This window comes from Anthonomus grandis, chromosome 4 (genome assembly GCF_022605725.1).
Source record: "Anthonomus grandis grandis chromosome 4, icAntGran1.3, whole genome shotgun sequence".
Taxonomy (NCBI): Eukaryota; Metazoa; Arthropoda; class Insecta; order Coleoptera; family Curculionidae; genus Anthonomus; species Anthonomus grandis.
In genome coordinates this window covers 32,460,796-32,482,588 of record NC_065549.1, presented here as the reverse complement: position 1 = coordinate 32,482,588, position 21,793 = coordinate 32,460,796, and the positions used below count along the sequence as shown (strand labels likewise).

The window sequence follows — 21,793 nt, the reverse complement described above, 5'->3', positions numbered from 1 at the left end:
TACTATCGTCAAAATATCGACCAAAAAACTTTTTATGTGAATAAAAAAAGGCTATAAACTGTCTTTATATCATGAACAATATGATTATTTGAGTTTTGTATTTTAAAAATTTCACAAAGGTCACCCGTAATTATTTTGGACTCTCTCCTCAAATATAGTAAATCACCTTGCCAATAAAAACTACCATTAAATTTATATTGTAATACTTTCAAAGCTAAACATGTTTCTAATATTAGTAATAAACTATTGCTCCAGAAAGTATGCAGCTCTAAATATAGATTTAGCTTTCGAAATTACTAAGTAAAAATACTTTAGTTAAAAAAATTTGTTATTTCCATTGTGAAATTATCTGAGTAATAAAACGTTTCTATTTTATTCCTTTTATACGTGATAATATTATTTTATTATTGTAACCTTTAGTGACAATGCAAGCATTTTATTGAAATAAAAAAACCAAAAGAGTAATTCACTTTATACATGCCAATGCTCAAAGTCAATTAAGCTTACCGAGCCATAAAAGGCGGTGATCATATAACTACTAACAGGGTAATGAGTCATATCAGATCACGATTCAATATTCAAATTCCTTACTAGATACACTTTACAAATTTTCCGTACTTTTGTGCATTGTTACTCATATTTTTACATTATTAAAATAAAAGTATCGCTCATCTCAAGCATTTTCCTTTTGGTAGTTTTCTTGCATGCGTAAACACTGATCTATTTTGAATATTTTAACAGCTAACCGAAAGCAGTAAGAAGATTTCATATTTTAACACACTTTGAGTCAGGCGTACTCACATTCCGTTATGATTAGCGAAATGAGCCTTCTTAATCGAAAATACTTAAAATATATAGGTAAGGTAAATTTGAAATTTGATTTGTTGACAAGTAATCTTGGTATTTTGCCAATAAGCTATGTGTATCATTTTATTAAAATAGCAACGAAGGTGTAATATTTTCATGTACAACGGCATAAAGTGCTCGACCGTACATACTTGTAGGTTAAAATAATATTTACTGTTTTAGCATTAATTTTATCGTAAGTATTATTTTTATATGTAAACTATTATTTTTCTCAAAACTTTTGATAGATAGTTAGAAGTTATATTCTAGTAAAAGCTTAAATGATCTATATTAGTCATTGTAGCAACAGCAATCAATAGTTTCTATGTTTAGTATATTATTCCAATAAAAATAGCAATAAAACCCTTAAGGGTATTAATATATAAAGTGTGGTTTATATTTTATTTAAAGACTAAGAATAAATAATAAAATATTATAATAAATTAAAATATAGTTCATTGGCCATGGGCAGATAAATTAACTAAAAAAAGAAAAACTAGTGTAAATATTATAATAACCTAGACCTATCATCGTCTTTTACGCTTAGTTTTTTTCTTAAAATTATAAAAAAAAAATCTTTTTTATGTTGACCTTTTAACCCTGTAAATAAAAGTTTTAGAAAATACTCTTAATACCTCACTATGAAGTACAGAGATTTTTAATTTTAAAACAAAATATTAAGGTTAGCTTGTACAAGCTACTTTTAAATTCCCTATATTGGAAGTATAACCACAATATTTTATATAATCACATCATCTTATTATTGAAAACTAAACCAAAAAGATATCTATAGAGTACTACCATAATGAAAAGAATTAATTCATTTAAACCTAACGGTTTTTTAAAATATTTTGGAAAAGTCCAACGTGTTTCTTTGAATTATTACATTGGCATTTTTTGTTAACTGAATACCCTGTATTTGAATAATTATTAGAAAATAAATCATAGGAAATAAAAACAAAAACTTACTTCTTACTTATTACGATTTATATTTATCAAAATTTTGTATTGAGATGTACTGGATGCATAATAAGTGCGAATGCAAAATAAGTAACTAATAACACCATATAGTCTTATTGGAACTATATGGCAAATGTCAGAATTTTGTGGGTTAGAAAATAAAACTTGTAAGGCAATGGCGAGTTTGAACTGCACAAATGCCAGGTATATCTTAGTGTTTAAAAAAAAAACCAAAAATTCGAATCTTGACACAGACAATGTAGTCTATAGTATTTTTAGGATTTACATTATTAAAAAGCTATGGATAAATAAGAAAATTTGTTGGATAAAAAGTATTTTTTTAACTTTAAGTTGTACTATAGCCAATACTGGTTAGCTATAGTCATAATAATTGCAGATAATAATTACAGTAGGACTATTGTTTTTTTATCAATATATTATTTATAAAACAAAATAAGAATTCTTCTACTAAGAAATTTTCTTAACAAATAAAATTTGTATTGAAAATACCATTTTAGCCTATATTCTATAATAATTCCTAGGTACCTAAAGCAACTAGTTTTTTATGGGATTCAAAGTGGGAATATTAATCTCACAACAATTTGTTTGATTTACTGACGATATAGAAAAAGCCACATAATGTGTCTTTCTAACACTTAGTTTCTAACACAAGTAAGTTTAAAATAATTTAAAAAATCATGCTATACACTTTCAATTTACAATTCTTGTGCTACCTTTCAGGTATCAGCAGACAGGCTGCAAACTGAATAGTTTGTTTGAATACTTTTTTTGAAGTATAGTAAAAAATTACTTATGTACTTAATTACGTAATAATTAATTACTACTTTGAAATATAAATAAAATAGGCCTGTCGAAAAAAAAAATTAATTGTTACAGATATTGTTAATTCCTATATCTTCAAATGTGTGTTATCGTGTTTATATACCTAATCAACTTTAAACAGTACAAAAATATTAGTTAGTTATTTAAAATATCCAAAATCATGTCCATTATTGCTTGTGTTAAAACATACATGGTGGTTGAAGTTGTTGTATGTAATATGTCCTTTTCTATTTACCAAAAAATCTTTTGAATTATTTATTATTACAAGATCTGTTGACATGATCTCTAGGTCGGTTAGAATTAGTCTAACTCTGCGGACCCAACTCTCTTGGAAAACATCATTGATAAGCATTGTTTAAAAAATTTAAATAACCGCTTTACTCAATGCAGTCCAGTGCCTTTCTTAATCGATTTATATAGATTATGTGTAAATTTGTATGTTTTTTCTTTAAATCTGGTCAATTTATATACTTATTTAGATACTTACTATTTTATGGTGCAGTGTGATCTTCGATTAATAATACATTTTTGACAAATGTAATCGCACTAATTAATTCAATTTTTTACAACATGAAGCTCTATTACTTTTTTTGCAATTATTTTTTTTTTATTTATTATTATTTATTTGGAGGTAATAGGAGATTGACATAAAAAGTGTAATTTTGAAATAAATTACTTAAATACTTAAATAACTTTAAAACCATAAGACATAAATAACCTAAACGATCACTTTTAAACTTCATAATTATTCTAAATGCCCTTTACGAGAATATAAATAATTGAAAAAATAATTATTATTAAACAATATTTTATTATGATAAAAATGCCAATTTACTTCTATAAAAAAATTATATTAAATTAAATCAATTAAAACTGTAAGCTGTTTTTAAATATTTCTAGACAAAATGCTTGCCTTGAAATACGATCCTGTTTTTGGAGCAGACTATTCGTACCTCGACATGTATCGATACACGCCCGACTATCGAATTCGACGGCCGATTGAGTTTTATTTTAACTGGCCATGGAAATATCGTTATTGGTTTACGAACCAGAGATTTAGGCGAAATTTATATAAAGAACTACGCGTGAGTATAGTTAAAACGCATTTATAAAATATTAATATAAATACTAGTTATCGAATATGTGCAGATACCCTGTTGCGACTCGACAGCTATATACTATAGGTGTACTTGTTAAAATCAATTTTAACATTATCTTAATGATGTCTGAAACGTGATATTATATAAATATAAAAGGCAGGCAGTCAAGAGGGCTGTCGTGCCTCACCGACGGTTACCAAAGGCCAATAGCCTTAAAGAAGCCAATAAGACGCTTCGATCTGCTAAAATTTTGATCGCTGGGTTAACTATAAGTGGTAATCATATACACCGCTCAACAATCGAAGTGGATATTATAAAAATCTGCAATTTTATTTTGCCAATGATTTACAATACAACAAAATTAAATGTAATAACTAAATCTCTATTAAATTCACTCATAATAGCCCCCAAAAAAATTAAATAAACAGATATCTCCTAAAAAATTTAAATTTTTAACACACAACAGGATAAATTAAAATAAAATTACATGTTCAATGCAATTCATGTCGGGTGAATGTGGTGGCCAGTCCATTCTGGTAATGCCATGAAATTCAATGCGATCATTGACAATTCTCGCACGGTGCGGTGCGGGCGCGCATTATCATCGATTAAAACGAATTCTTCGCCTATTGCACCAAAAAATGCTAGAATTATGTTCTCTATAATAATGTCTCTATATCTTATAACGTTTATTATTTCATTTCTTAATACCAGTAAGTCGATGTGGCCATCGAAACATATGCCTCCCCAAACGCAAACTGCCACCAAAAAGGGGTGTAGGGCCATCAAATTTTCATGGTATCGCTGTCCCCTTTCTCTCCACACCAAAATTCGACCACCACACATATGTAGCCGAAATCTGGACGTAAACATACAAAACCCCCAGTTTTGAAAATTCCAATTACTGAGTTCTATTGCCCAGCGATTTCTGCATGCACGATATTCCCCCGTCATCCGTGGATGTGTGGCACGTTGTCTGGCTCTTAAATTGAACGCATGTAATCTTCTTCTAACAGTCTGATTAGAAATTACCCTCCAAGAAGCATGCCTTAAGTAGCTGTTAATTCTCGAAGCCGTAAATGTTCGGTTTCTTCTTGCGGTAACTGTTATATAGCGGTCTTGAGCATGAGTTGTAGCACGTTCTCGGCCTTCACCATGCCTGTTAGTTGCAAACATGCAAACCCAGTCTCTACATATCGATTTCATGCACGACTCACGACACTTTGGGACACATTAAGCCGGTTAGCAACTTCTTCTTGAGTTAGGTCCTCCTGTAGCCAACGTACTAATTGATCAAGTTGCACTGTTTCTAACCGTCGTAGAACCATTATTTTTAAGAAAGTAAAGAGATTTATTGGTAACAATGAGAATAATAAAGTCTCTTCAAGCACTTTTATGTGACTAAATTGTTAGGATTTTGAAACCGAATTCTTTAAAAGAGACAAGAATGTATAAAAAGAAGAAAAAAATAATAAAAAATATATCAACAGGTAGAGTAAATCAACAGGATTTACTCATAGCATAAAATGCAACTTGATGAATTTTATTTTTGTAGGCAAATTTCGGTAATTTACAAAATATCCAGTTCGATTGTTAAGCAGTTTATTTAGACTTAGCATGCGTAAGAGTCTTTCTATTAAGCAGACTTTTCAGTGATGTGGCAGCTACACATTTCGCTATGCCGATAACAGGTTTAGAGCCTAAAAGCAAAGAACCCTACAGCCCTTCTGCTCCTGTTCCTCTAAGACTTTTATACACTTCAGTGCAAGCTTGGATCTTGCCCTTTCAGTTATAGTAGCCCCAATGGCGGTCCGAATAAATTCATACGCAAATTTAGCAAATACTTTTATGATATTGGCGTGCTCTCCAAGCGAATAGGCTCTACCGGTATATTGAGCCTCACTACAGAAGCCTCCATCCGCTCTATGGTTTATTCTATATAGTTTATTTATGTACTCCGCTGTTTAGACAGGTCCTGCCGCTTCACTAGTAACAAATTATTACTTATTATATCAAATATTTAATACACTTATTTTTTGTAATATTCCGTTTTGGACTTATTATTAGAAGATTTTAACTTGGAATTGATTTAGAAAAGTAGTCTTATATAGGGTATTTGTAAAGAAGTATGCCAAGCTCCAGAGAGTGAATCTGCATGAGAAAATTATGTCAATACGTAGGTCGGCAAATGCTTTGTGAGTGTTATAATTTTTGTTACCACTCACGATTTATTTATTTCTCTGAAATTAATTGAGATATACAGGGTGTTACAAAATTTGGTGCAAATATCTCAATTTTTTGGATATTCTTTTTATTTTCCGTCCCAAAAATGGTGTAAATCAAATTTTAAGGAAGGATTCAAGGGGCTTACCCTTCTAAAGGTCTGTATATTATGTTTCTTAAAAGAAATTAAAACATCTAGCAACACTATCTAGTTAGCAATAAAAAAAATTAACATTTTTGTATCTTTTCTTTATTTTTTTGCATTTTTTCGATATATCGAGAAAATCGCTGATAAACGATTATTAAACTCAATGAAACTATCAAATTAGAAAAAAGAAGAAGCGGGCTATGACTGCTCTAATTTTGGTCCAATCAACTTAATTTTATCGAAAAAATGCGAAAAACGATAATTTTAGATTTTTTTATGGCTAATTAGATGGTGTTCTAGATTTTAAAATCTCTTGTTGGACACATCCGATATGGGCCGTCATAAGGATAAGCCACCTAAATCCTTTCCTAAAAATAGGTTTACAGCATTTTTAAGATGAACATTGTCAAGAGGATATAGCTCTGTTTATAGGAAAAAAAGTCTTTAAATTACACTTAAAATATTTGCACTCAATTTTATAACGCCCTGTGTATCCACAAAATTTCTAAGATTTTAATTGAGATAATTTCTCCTTCAATTTATGATAAAAAAAGCCTTTCTTGCTTTGTTTTTGTGTGTATTGATCAACTTTAATCAATGTTTAAAACAATAACAATACTACAATAATAATAACATAAAGTAATAATAAAAAAGTTCTAAACAGGCGCAAAGCTACAATAAATGTTAATTAAAATTAACTCTTTCAGACGTGAAACAAGATTCTTCGCCGCATTTTCGTGTTCGTGCAAATATTTCTGGTATTCCTTTTATTATCATATAGCCAGCTACAATTAGAACTCTCAGGTAATCAACATTTTTGACGAAAGTAGAATAAATTAAGGATTTAAGAAAACTCCAAATGCAAAAACCTTCAGAATTTAAATTCAGCGATCAAGGACAAATTTTCTATATCTCTTCTGTCCGTCCAACGGTTTGATTATACAGTATCTAGGAGATTAAATATCTATATCAATGCTTAAATAGACTGGTGTACTATCATGCAATAACCATAAGTTTTATCTTAGTTATAGAAGAGTTTCTTAAAAAAAAGGTGTTTCTCCTATAGCCATATCCAAATCAGTTCTTACGTGATGTCAAAAATGAGCTTTAAAAACTCAATGTCGATTTTCAGCCTGCAGGTGATTGTTATAGAAATTTCGTACCTAGTAAATTATTGCCTAAAAATAACCTCTTCAGTAAGGAAAATGTCATTTAAAAGATTGAGAATTCAAGCGATTGAATGAAGCTTATCAATAGGAGCCTTGGCTCGGATACAGTCTCTGGGTAGTAGAGCTTGCACACGTTGGATATACACTCATACAATTAAGGCTCTCTGAAAAGTCTCTCTTTAATATGTTAGTGAAAGTTTTAGGTGGCTCAGCAATTAACTCGAGAACTGCTTCTTTTAGTTAAATACGAGCACTTCTTGACGGTGCGCGTTGCCTGCAGTCAACCGTTTGTTTTTTAATGCATAATTTTTGCATAAATATTGGTGAAGACCAGCATTTTATTTACCTATCTTAACAACTTTCAGAGCAATTAATAAATCGTCAGCTAACAAAAAAAAATTCAACACATTAAAACATTTTTGGATATACCTTTCTAAAGTTAACTGCATTGTTTTTACGCAGAATTATTCTTTGAAGTTTATTGCATTGATCTACTATACCCTACTTACCTTATAGTAATCGGGTCGAAGTATTTTCTGTAAGAGAGGTATGTTTGTTAATATATATATGTAATAAATTGTTTTTATTTATAGATTAGAGAACTTACTTATCTACGATGACCATACGACGAAATATGCCTAAATAATAAAGTTGAAATGTACTAAAGCACTGACTAAAGCACAATGATGTAGAATATATATTTTTTCAATAATTATAGTTTTATGTTTTTCTAATTACTGCTTTAATAAAACTTTGCTTATTATGAACAGTTTGCGTTTTTTAACCTATTTCAAAGATATAAAAGCGATAATAACTTCTTTAGAGATCAATACATAAAAATAAATTGGCATTTTTATCATACCTCTTTAACAAAAATTAAATACTAATAGCGTATTTATATAAACTTCTTTTATTTATATATTTTGCAGTTATTTCTAATAATGAAATAATGAAAAGCAAAATTTTTTAAATATAGGATAAAGGGGACAACAAAAATATGTATATAGTCAATTAAATTGATTAATTGGCATTACTATAAAAAAAAAGCTTTATGGAAATAGACTGACTTAAAAGATTTAGGATCTAACCTCCAAGTCCCAAAGAGTTTTAAAATAAATTTGAAAATAAAATGAAACAATGTCATATGAATAGCCTTTATACACCTGCAAGTAGTGCAAAAGTACATTTTGAATATATATTGGACATCCTAATTTAGTACTAAATCAGTCATCTATTAAATAATCTAGAGTAAAATCTTTCCAAATAAATTTTACTTGGTTTAAACATTTCCAGGACAAACATGAAGATTAAACAATTGCTCCATTCCTTTCCAAACATCGTGGTTCTATTTTTCATATGGCTCTTCTATACCATTCCCAAGTGGTGAACGAATTTAGCATTAAAAACAGCATGCACTGAGTGTGTGCAATCTTTATCATTTACAAAAAAAAAAATTGTTGAATCTTTCTATTAATTATCGATTTTTTAAAACAAATTTCTTGAAAATTATTTAATGCAATATTTTAAAACTGTTTAAGATGTTGCTTTATCTTGATTTGGCATTCGTGTTTTTGCGGTCTTAATAATGCCTCATCATTTACTTATTTCAAAAACTAATTAGACAAAATTTTCTCTTCTTGTTAAACAATACTTGTAGCATTATGTTCGAGAATAAGAAAAGAATGCTGTATATTGAACAAAACGGTAAAAGTTCAAACTAAAGTTTCTATTTTTTTTAAATTCTTCAATCCAATTTAAGAATTCCTCTAATGCCAAGATGTTCTAGCTTATGTAACAATCGTTTCGTGGGAACTCTATTAAATGCCTTAGCAAAGTCGAGGTAGATGACATTTATTGGTTGGTTTATGTCTAAGGCTATTATCGACTGGTTAAGGCATTAAAGCAGGTTAGGAATCGTAGACCGACTCCTTCCAAATCCGTGTTGGATATTGGGTATTACATAATTTTCAGTAAAGATTGTTTGCACTTCATCTCGAACAATGGACTCCATAATTTTGCAAACAATCGATACTAGGCTTATCGGCCTATAGTTGCCTGCTGATAACTTGTCGCTTTTTTCAAAAATTGGCGTGACCGATGCGATTTTCCACTGTTCGGGTACAGAGTTTTTAATCATTGAGTATTTCAATACATTTGCATATTATAAATTATAAAATTTATTTTACTCCAAAAGTGCTGAAGCCCATTTACTATTTTTTATTATTCTAAACGTACTTGAAAATCATTTTAAACATTTCTAGCGATTTATGTAGAAATTAATATACAATGTTTTTTAAAAGAGCATATAGACCTATACAAAACTGTAAAATTTTAGGTTTTTTATGACGATTTCCAAAATAATTGAAACCCCTTGTTTTCTTTTTGAACGTTTCTTATAACTTCTAGGAAAATTAATCTACACTAATGCCTTCTTTTGGTTTACAATTCCTAAATATTTGCAAGCTTAGATACATAGAAAAAAATCTAAAGGAGCTAGATCGGGAGATCTTGATGGCCATTCAAAAGGTCCCCTTCTACCAATCCATCTATGTGGAAATGTAGTAGCTAGATTGCTTCATATAGTACATGCAAAATGGGGAGGCGCACCATCTTGTTAAAACCAGATGTTCCTATTTGGCATATCAACTTCTAATTGATCAGGAAACAGAGCAGTTAGATTTAGAGCACTTTTTGTGTAAAACAGACTTTATAATTTATATTAAATTAAAAAAAATAACTATCTTAAAAACGGTTAATCACAAAAACTTGCAATTTTGCAGCTATGTATATTCTATTACGCTCTTTAAAAGTACGCAACAAAAAATTAGGGTTATTATTCAAAAAAATTGTTAATGCCGTCATATCTTATTTTTGGGACACGGGCACAACTAAGAATACTAATTGACGGAAAGAAAAAGTATATAAACTAGTGAATTTATTCCAAGTTAGAGGACTCTCACTGTATTTGGTCATTTTGTTTAACATGAAGTATCCGTATTCTTTTTTAATAAACTTAAATCTAAAAATGCTATTTATCTAAAAATATTAAATAACATTGACAAAGCATTTCAATAAGATGCTTGGATGTGGGTAATCCTTTTTACGTGTAAATAAAATTATTAAAGCAAGCAGAATTAAATTATTATTACAATAAATATTTTAATAATTTTGTAATAGCACATAGTCGCCAATATTAAAGAGTTTTATGAACATATACAATATACAACATTTTTTAATAGCAATTACTAAGATACACTACTTTTATTACTAAGACATAGAATGATACTATATTACAGAATAATTTTAGATTTTAGAAACAATGAGAATGAGGAAAAATCAGCATTAATTCTAGAGAAGCATAAGCTACCTGTGTAGCACAACCTTGACACGAGTCAATATAGTTTTAAGGAAATAAAGTTAGCAGGAAAAGTTATATGGTAAACGGATAGGTTTATTGGGATAAATTTAACTTTATGTGCCTAAATTACCACCTTTACTTTTGCTTCCTGTCTTATAAAATATCCCTATAAAACTATCTGTATACAATTTAGCTTTTCGTGTTAAATTTTTTTCTTAAAAGCTACAAAACGGCATTATAACGTTAACACTGTGTATCTTAGTATATAGAACTAAAAATATTTACAGAAAATTATTGGTACATAATAAGCTTAAAACTTAAAGATCTTGAGGCTAATAAGACTTACAAGTTTCAAATCAAGATGTATAAAAAATATCTAGGTTAAAGTATATATGCAGAGATCAAGAAAATATGCAGAATCTGAAAATTCTTAAATCAAGTCAATAAAAATCTATGACGTTTTAGGCCTAATTATTAAATATACAATATTATTAAATAATAAAAATATTTTACAAGTACTGAAAAGATTTGATAAGCATTTACATTGCCCTACAATAAAGAAGTTTTTAGGTTTTATTAATTCAACTCATATGTTTTTCTGATAAATTATTTTCGTATCTAAACGTAGAATTGAAAAAGATTATATACATAATATAAAATAGTTTTTTGATATTAACCAAAATATTTTTTTATCACCGAGTGGAATAACTTTTTTAATACCTTACATTTCCTTACTAAAGATATTTAATTAAATTGCTTAAATCTGATTTTTCATATATTATTTAGTAATTTTCTATCCTAATTTTGACTTATATATTTAGATCATATCTTCCTTATTAAATCTTTATTTCTAATAAAACGGTTTTGCTTTTTTCAATCACAATCTTTTAAAATATTATACTGTTTATTAAGACTTCACTTCCTTTATCTATCTGTATACCGGAGTTATATATAATTAAAAAAAATTAAAACGGGTCAAATTCAATACCACTCTATCAGATAATTATTATTATTAGTAAAGTTATTTTATAAAAAATAAAAAGCAATATTTCAAAAAGCATATCTCACCAATTTTAATTTTATTGAAGCCTGTTGGAAAATTAAAAATGATTGTTCGTGATATTTTACAAAATAAACTAATGGCATAAACGCGTTTATTACTCTTTTTTTGTCAAATTTCATTTAATTTTTATGTGGATCATCGAAGTCGTAATTAAAAGTTTAACTTTTTTTGAATAAACTTTTTAATAACTAGCGTCCAAAATATACAATTAAAGAATTATCATAATAAATAAAATCATATAATACTAGGATGTTTTGCAGATAGGATATAATTAATAAATATTATTGTGTCAAGATTAATGTATAATATTGTGTTATATTAGAAATAATTTAATATTTAAAAACAAACATAAGTAATAAATAAGTATTATATTGTTAAGAAAAAAAAATTACATTAAAGCTCTTTATAACTTATACTCTTTATACTTTATAAAAGAAAACTTTAAGCTGTATAGTATGTAATCGATTTGGCATTTAAAATTTAAGAAAATTCATGCAACTCTCGTTTTTTGTCAGTTATTATCAGCGGAAAGCTTAAAAATTTTCATATCTCTACCCTTAGTCGTGTTTGATTGATTAATTGATTTAAAAACTAATATATCTACAATTACCTTCTGAGAGTTAAACTATACAAATATCGGGAATAAAGTTAGAAGACGGCAAGCTTAAAATAAATGACAATTACTAAAAAACTAGTTATTTTAACTTTGGTGCCCTCTAATTTAATCCCGTTATTTGTATAGCTTCTTTCCCGAAAGGTAAATTATAGAGAATTTAATTAATGACTAAAAGTAGCATCCTTAGTAAGTAGCGTAGATAGAGTTCGCAGGTTTAGACCAAGGAATTAGAAACTACCTTTTTTGAAAAGATGCCGATATTTCGACGTTTATTTACGTCTTTTTCAAGGGTGTTTACTGTGAAGAAGCTCTCTCTTTTGTCGAGTGCATATATGCTAATGGCAACAGAATAATATATGTAGATGGGCACGTATGTGATTATACTTTAAACAAACATAACATAAATCACACATATTAGACAATAACTTTTTCTTTTTTATACTTCACATCACTAACATAATTATCACATCTATGATATACATGTATATTTACAAATAAACAAACGCCAAACGAAGTGATGTGAAGTGTAAAAAAAATTATTGTTTATTATGTGTGATGTTATGTTTGTTCAAAGTATAATCACATATGTGCCCATCTACATATATTGTTCTGTTACTATTAGTATATATGCAGTTGACAAAAAAGCTTTTTCACAGTAAACAGCCTTGAAAAAGACGTAAAGGGAAGGAAGTTTTTGATTTCTTGGTCCTAAACCTAAGAACTCCATCTACGAATTTAATTATGTTTTTATTTCTTGGGTGAAAAAATTGTGTAACTAATGACCCGTAAACTTAATTCCAAATCGCTAAGAGATACATATTTCCCATTTAAAGCTTTTCTGATAAACTACTTACAAGAAACAAAGACTGTATGGATTTTTTAAACTTATAGATGTTTTTGAATGCCAGTCAATGTAGCAATATAATATACAATATACAGATCGTGTTATCGTGAGCTACGTATTACCCGAAATAATGGCAACACCGCTTGGTTGCGGCTTGCAGATGGCGGAATTTTTCGTTTTTATTTTTTGAACCGGGAGTCAGCAGACCTCACTTTGCTGTATTACTGCACGTTGCATTAATAATTTGTAAGCGTTATTTTCGTATTTTTTTCACTATGGCTGTTTATACCCCCTCCGAAAGAGTTCAACTAATTAAATGGTTATATGGAGGCAATTCGGCAGTACAATGTAGAGATTTGTTTTCAGTGACATTTGAGAATAGACCAATTCCTTCTGCAAAAACGGTTTAAATGTGGTTACAAATTTTGAGACATCTTTTTGCCTTCAAGATTGTAAAAAATGCCACACAAAACGTCAAGGACCACCTGTTGAAGTGGTCCAGGATATAGAACGGCGGGAAGAAATGGTTTGCAGTACCCTAGAACTTGATTCGACACGGTCCACTAGAAGTGTTGGAGCAGAACTGGGAATGAGCAATAAAACTGTTGCTCGTATCTGGAAAAAATATGGGTACAAATGTTTCAAGTATTCAAAAACTCAGGAAATATTTCCTGAAGACCAGTGGCGGAGAATTGAATTTTGTGAAACCATGATGGAAAAGGCAAATGATAAAGATTTTTTTTTTTAATATTTTATTTTCTAAAGAATCTTCTTTTTCATTACATGGCAAACACAATCCTTCCATTGTTCGTTATTGGTCTCAGAAAAACGAGCACAGAAGTTTTCAGTTTCGTACCTGGTATCCTCAGAAATTGAATGTTTGGGCAGGTATTTTGGGCGACAATGTTATAGGGCCATTTTTTATTGATGGCACTTTAAACGCACAAAAGTACCTTGAGTTGCTGCAGAACTAGGTTCTTCCTGCCATTTAAATCCTCATGGGATTGGTTTATTTTCAGCAAAATGGCTGTCCCGCTCATAACGCGGCTAGAGTAATAGAATTTTTAACAAATAATTTTCCTAACCGCCTTATTAGTAGGACTGGCGATATTAAATGGCCTCCTAGATCTCCAGGTTTGTCTCCAAATGACTTTTATCTGTGGGGTTACCTTAAGCAGACCATTTACAAGCATGAATTTAGTAGGCCAACAAATTTAGAGGAGTTCGAAAGAAGGCGGTTTATTTGAGCCTTTTATTTAAAAAATGATATGTTGTTAAGTTTGTTTATTAGAGTTTTATTTCTGATTTTTTATTATATTTTTATCAGAGTTGATATTTTATTTTTTATTAGAATAAGGCTTTAATTTTCATTATGCAAAACACAGCATATTAAAGATTTTAAGATTACAATTTTATGCGGGTTTTACACATTGTCATGTCTGTAAAACCCGCATTAGAATAAATATTTTAAAAAAGCGTGGATTTTGGCATAATATTTTGGGACATTTTGTCGCTAAACGACGCAACTTCCACGAAAGTCAGATATTTACTAATCCCGTCCTCGGGCCGGCCGGGGCGGTGCTCTATCGCAGGCACTCGTACATGCGCTACGTTGCAAAATTTTGCCTCTATGCGGTTTCTTATAAGTAACGAATAAAAACACGATCTGTATTCCAATAGAATACCTTATTTGTGAAAAGTTTCGTGGCTTAATTATTTGCAATTTAATTTGTTTTCTTTTTTTCTTTTTTCAACAACTTGGAATATTTCTAGGAGCTCATTGTGGCCTTTTCAACTTGTATAGGTTCGTTTAAACACAATTCTTTTCATCATTTTATTACCAATAAACACACAAGGCTAAAGTCTATTCTATAATATGTCTTACAATATAAATACAGAATAAGTGGTTTTACCTAAAAGATATTTTGATATAAATTTTAATTATTTAACTTTAACTTTGAAGGGAGAAGTAAGATGTGGGTTCAATTGAAATTCAAGATGTTTAAAACTTTTTTTCTTTTAATGACAACGTTTAGACCTTAATAAGTCCTTCTTCAGGGCGAATAGAAAAATCAAAGCTTTGTTAAAAGTGAAACATAGCTATATTCTTTTTATAATTCCATTTGGTTTATTAGTTTTTGAGGGTAATAAAAAGCGCTAGTGTATAAGCAATAAAAATAATAAATAAATAAAATCTTTGCATAAATAAACTCTATCAAAATACCTTTATTTTAATTATGTTAAATTGCTTTTTATAACAAAATTAATGCCTATTTATTTTAACTTATTTACAGTGACACTTAAAATTAAAGGCTCAACAAGCTCCTTTGCCATACGACAATAATAAATGTGCTTTTTAACAAGCTCATAAATGTGACAGCTAAAATTTATTAAAAGAAAGATAATGTCTATAATATATTTGCCAGCATTTTCGCCCATGCATGAAGTTTTTTCTTAATCTTTAATGGATGTGATGTGTCAAAAGGCTAGATAATATAGGTTTTAACCTGAAATCTAATAAGTAATAATACGTATTTTATGTTAATAAGTATTGCGAAAAAGGGAAATATTACTTAGCGGTAATAAAACTCAGCAGGGCTGAAATTTAATTTTTGCTCTATAAATTAAAAAAAACTCAAATTTTAAAAAACAAGATAATATAGAAACAATTTTAATTATGAAAATATTATTAAATGCTTATAAGATTTTACCCTTAGTAATGTAGGAAGAGTTTCTAATGTTTTAGAAATTAGGAAAATCTTACTTATATAAATGGCGGAGTAAATTCCCAGTTAGGTTGAAAACTGATTTCATTTCATTAGAGAGAAAATAACATTATTATTATTTTTCTTCATTTTTAGAACTATAAAAAAGAAATAAAATAGTAATAAAGTCTCATTGCTGGTTTTATAGCTTAAAACAGTAAGTTCTAGCAATAATAAATTAGGCATTACCATTTAAATGTTACGTTTTGAGGTGGGTTTGTATCCGTCAATTTAATTTTAGTTTAGTTAGTCAGTCGCAACACTTATATAACATTAATATGTTAATAAGAATATGTTATTCAAGGATAATCTCGGCTTAATTTTCTTGCCAACTACAACTTTTTATTTGTTTACGTGAACGTTTGTATGTGAATCATGAGTTACGGAATACCCATTGGAAAAATAATATATATCTTACACACGATTTGAGTTGCCAGCGGGAGGAAACGCTTGAACCTGCGGACTTCGACGTCATGTGGTTCAAAATAATAGCCAGTGGTGCCACGAAATTTATCTGCTGTATCTACAGACCACCAAGCGACACGCAATATAGACGCCGCTTTTTGAACCTGGTTGATTGCATTAACCATCTGCAAATTGACTACCCAAGCACAGAAATCATCGTCATGGGTGATTTTAACGTTCACAATATCAACTGGCTGCGCTTCTGCAACAAGAACGACGATAAAGGACGAGAAGCTGAGCTATTTGCCACCATATGCGGGCTTACGCAGCTTGTGGAGGAACCTACTAGAATCCCCGATCGAGACGGCGAGTTCGCGAGTCTCCTAGATCTGGTCTTGGCTTCAGACCCTGACTCGTACACTGTATCAGTACAGGCCCCCCTAGGAACATCGGACCACAAACTGATAACAGTCTCTTGCCAGTTGGAAGTTAAAACGCAGGATCCTCCGATGCCGCGGAAGGTATGGTACTATAAATCAGCAGAGTGGAACCATCTTAGGGAATTTTATCGCTCACTTCCTTGGAAAGAAGTCTGCTTTAGAACCAATAACATCTCAGAATGTGCAAACCAAATTACAGAGACGATCTTGGCAGGAATGGAAGCTTATATCCCTTTTTCTACTAAATGCGGATCAAACAACAAGCAATGGTTTAACCTGAATTGCAAAAAGGCAGTAAACACTAAAAACGCAGCATATCGCAAATGGCGTCAACATCCTTCTATCGAAAATCAGAGGAACTTTTTAGCCTCCAGAAATAGCTGCAAGTGAATTATTGATGAATGCAAAGAGAGTCACAACAACAGGATCAAAAACAAACTGCTAAACTGCCTAAATGGAACAAGATCTTTCTGGTCGGTATCGAAAGCCGTTAGTCAAGGATTTGCTAAGTCGGCCTTGCCACCCCTAACAGCAGATGATGGTTCTATCGCGGTAACAGCAAGGAAAAAAGCCAACTTACTAGGTAAACTCTTCGGGTCCAATTCTACTCTGCACTCGCAAGGCAAAACACCTCCATATTTGCCAAGGGTGAATTTATCGATGGGAGAAATTTCGTTTCCCCAATGAATTATAATTAAAATTCTTAAAAGCGTAGACACCAACAAAGCTTCTGGACCCGATGGAATTCCAGCCCTAATACTAAAACGTTGTGCAGACGAATTGACTCCTCCCTTATGTATACTGTTCACGGCATCGTATAAGCAGGACCAATTTCCAACAAGCTGGAAAACTGCTCGAGTGCAAGCTGTACCCAAAAAAAGGTAAAAAGACGATGCCCTCCAATTACCGCCCGATTGCACTAGTTCCAGTAATATCGAAGATTATGGAGAAAGCAGTCAACCAACGACTGTTAAGATATCTGGAATCATCTGGACTAATCAGCGATCATCAATACGGCTTCCGAAAGCTTAGATCCACCGGCGATCTTCTGGCCTACGTCACACAATTGTGGACGGAGGCCATGGAGAAGCACGGCGAGTCCCGCTCAGTCGCTCTTGACATTTCCAAGGCATTTGACAGAGTGTAGCATGTGGGACTACTACCCAAGCTCTCCTCAAACGGCATACCAAACTCATTATTGAATTGGATCAAAAGATTTCTGGAACAACGAACAATCCAAGTAGACGTCGATGGATACCTCTCCGACAAATTTTACATTAACGCTGGAGTCCCTCAAGGATGCATTCTATCCCCCATGCTTTTCATGGTATATATCAACGATTTGCTAGGAACCACTGTCAATCCAATCTATAGCTTTGCGGACGATAGCACACTTATTTCCACATTTAAATCCGCCAAACCAACGACAGCCGCAAGTTCTCAGAATCTTAAGCAGCCACAAGTAGCTTTAACCAACAATGATATTAGAGCAATCTTGGAGTGGGGAGATAACAATTTGGTCACTTTTAACGCTAAAAAAACGCAGGCTGCAGTATTTACGATGAAGACTAACCTTGGTGGTCCGGAGCTGGTTATGGCAGGGAAAACATTGCCAATGAAATCATCTTTACATCTTCTAGGAGTCGAGGTCACCAACAGTGTGTCCTGGCATGACCACGTTGCCGAGGTCGCCAGGGCGGCTTCCAAAAAACTCTGAGTGCTTTTCAAAACGAAAAAACTGTATACACCAGAACAGCTGCTGACTCTTTATAAGGCTCAAATACGCCCTTCCCTCGAATATTGCTCGCATGTCTGGAGCTCTGCACCCAAGCATAGTTTAAACCTGCTGGATTCTATACAGAAGAGAGCTATTCGTCTTATCGGCAAACCAGAACTGACAAAGAGTCTGGATAGTCTGGAGCACAGGAGAAAGGTGGCCGATCTCTGTTTATTCTACCGTTATTATGACGGTAAGTGCTCCTCTGTACTGGCAGGCCTGATTCCACCCAGGGCTGTTCCGGCAAGAAGGACGCGTCTAGCAGTTGCGGCTCATCAACATCGAGTCCACCTGCCTACCCCAAGGACGTCGCTGTATCGGGACTCATTCATCTGGAGAACATCTTCTTTGTGGAACGAGCTTCCACCTCACATATTTCCCGACGCATACAACCTACAGCGATTTAAGATAAATGCCCACAAATATCTTCGCGCAAGCACCACTCCAAGAGTGAGGACTTGTGCTTGTGTTTACCTTAAAAAAAAAAAAAAAAAAACACTTCAATTATTTGCATGTTGAATATCTTTAGAATTTTTGTTATTTATTTTACTATTAAAAACTTTAACTAGAATAAATATAAAATTAATAATATAATCTGCAGTTATTTAAAACTGTCTTGCATCTCTGCCATATGATCTTCAAAATTTTCCTTTTAATAACCATAATAATTTTTTCAATGCTCTCATAAATTTTAAATAACATTAAGTTTACGCCTCTAAGTCAGCCAGTGCTAAATAGTAATTACACGTGAATCACAGGTAAACTAAGGAAATTATCACAATGTAGCAAAATGAGTTTAAACTTTTCTTTTGTCACATAAGTTCATATATTTTTTTTAATACATCATAATAAGAAAATTGAAACCAACTTTTATAGTTAACAAATTAGCCGCACATTTTTATTTTTAGTATATGTTGAAGCTCCACAAGTACTAAAATAGGGCGTAAAATTAAAAGTAAGCATCTTAGTTTAGGAAAGAATAAAAAAAAAATCGTCGTTATTAAAGGTTAAATAAGGAATATAATATTAAAAAAAAAATTTACCATTTTAAACATAATTATTTTTATTACATACACGCATATAGTATTTCTCTAAGAGTATGTATAGCAACACGTGTCCTGATTCTGAATAAAAGGAAGCAAACCAAAAACATCAATAGTGCATGTTCCGTAAAAGGCAAAACAATTTGTGAGAAATACTGTTCGCTTCTTACAATAATATTTTCGTGTTTGGTTGCATTAAGACCCCGGGAGTCGTAAGTATGTTTTATTCGAGAAAAATAGGTTGGAATTTGTGGGCGTTAAGCCAAAAATAAGTGACCTCCGACTAATACAAAACCCAATGGATTTCAAACATAGTTTACTGTGTTAGCTGTTATCTGTGAAGTGGTGTGGAGACCAATCCTATTAAATTTCGGTAAGTATATTTGGATTTTTATTTTCTTTTATTGATATTTTAGTTTTTGTAATTTACCTTTTATATAGACGATAAATTTTTTTTTGCTTTTAGAAATGTTGAGAACGAGGTATAATCCTGTATATGGCAATGAATATTATTTAGGCGATACAAGATCAATTCCAGATTATAGAATTCACAGATCTTACAATTTTTACGATTTTTGGCCCTACGTAGTTAAAATTACCTATAGGAATAGACCCTTTAGAAGATGGCTTACTACACCGACACTTGTAAGTATTAGGAGATATTTAATCTACATTTTAAAAATTTATTTATTAACAACCTATTACCATTCAACTTACCATTCAATTTTTCGTTTAATATTAAATTTACAAATCGATGTGTGCATGAATTCGTTAGTTGTTAAAGGATCCCATTAATCAGGCCATAAATTTGTTTTTTAGTATTGTAACTTTTGATATGTTGAAAAATACCTAAAAATATTAGTTTTTATTTAAATAAGTAACATTTTTATTATCTAAAAAAATCCTTAAATATGGTACACTTAATACCTTATTAATAATTAATTATTTTTTTTTAGTATGGACAAAATTTATATTCGAACGAAAGCATCATAGTAAAATCGTCCAGTTCCAGCGTATCTAAGACAGTTTCTAGATACAGTTCCTATTAAGTTTCTAGCATTTTTGATTTCCTAAAATATATATTTGAGTGAACATACAATAATTTATATGCATTGAGTCATAGAGTTTTATTTTTGTAATGTTGGCGAGCGATATTTAAAATAAAGTTGTTTCAGTAAAATGAGAATGTTTTTGGTATTACCCCCACATCCAATATAAAGGTAAAATAATACAATGTTAATTATTATAAAAAAAAAAATATTTTGTTTGCATTAAATATCGAGAGAATTTTCGAACCCAAGCCCAGGATACCAATTATGGTATATAGGCATTCTTATTATTCTCCTGATTCACTGAAAGAAACATTGTTTTTGTTTTTGTACCTAAAGCATTAAATATTAAAAAAATTATTGTAATATAATAAAATTTTACGCAATTGTAACATGTATGAACGGACTTTATTATTGCCAGAAATATTGCAGTTAGTATAAATACAAGTAGTAAGTAGTATAGTGAAGTACAAGTGAAGTTAGTATAAACTACAAAACCCTGATTCAAAATTAAATCATACAACTATAACAGTTTAATCACACATATACAAAAAGTAATTTAGCCTATTAATAAAACGAAGATTTATTGGATATACACTACCGCTCAAAAGTATTTGCCCACATATGACTATTTTAAGATTGTAACTAAAAATAATAAACTCATCAGTTATTCTTAAAAAATGGTTTATTTATAACAAAATGAATATAAACAATACATTTTTCAATTAAATAATTTTAAGAAAATCAAATTTTGAATTCATCTACATATCCGCCTCGATTTTTAATAACATCTTCACAGAGTTTCGGTAGTCTTCTAAATAATTGATCCAAAGTTTCCTGAGGTATCTTGTGCCACTCTTCTTGGACGATCCTCCACAAGTCTTCTTTTGATGTGGGGCATAATTTTTGCACTTGCCTATCCAGCTCATCCCACTGTAATTCGACAGGATTGAGGTCCGGGGATTGTGGGGGTCATACCATAACTTTCAGAAGATGTTGCTTTTGTAATTGACCTAAATATTGCTTGCACAATTTCGACGTGTGCTTGGGGTCATTGTCTTGTTGAAAGATGAAGTTTTCCCCAATTATTCGAGTACCAGAGGAAAGTACATTGTCACTTAAAATTGTTTTGTAACCCTCTTAT

The 21,793-nt window shown here is 30.8% G+C and overlaps 1 protein-coding gene and 1 long non-coding RNA gene across 13 annotated transcripts in view; both read left to right on the top strand.

The window, feature by feature from the left end:
* Positions 1–21,793, top strand: part of LOC126735053 (uncharacterized protein CG45076-like) — a 374,536-nt gene that overhangs the window by 196,474 nt on the left and 156,269 nt on the right. Inside the window, exons 1-2 of one of the 12 annotated variants that reach the window (XM_050438946.1) lie at positions 947–1,042; positions 3,550–3,734. The exons of the other annotated variants lie outside the window; for them this stretch is intronic. Of the exons in view, the coding sequence (XP_050294903.1) occupies positions 3,555–3,734 (180 nt within the window). The 5' untranslated portion in view covers positions 947–1,042; positions 3,550–3,554. Of the gene's footprint in view, positions 1–946; positions 1,043–3,549; positions 3,735–21,793 lie in introns of those variants that run through there. 12 annotated transcript variants of the gene reach the window in all.
* LOC126735058 (uncharacterized) lies at positions 19,812–20,786 on the top strand. Its single transcript, XR_007660266.1, has 3 exons — positions 19,812–19,973; positions 20,067–20,245; positions 20,557–20,786. It is a non-coding gene; the product is annotated as an uncharacterized LOC126735058 (long non-coding RNA).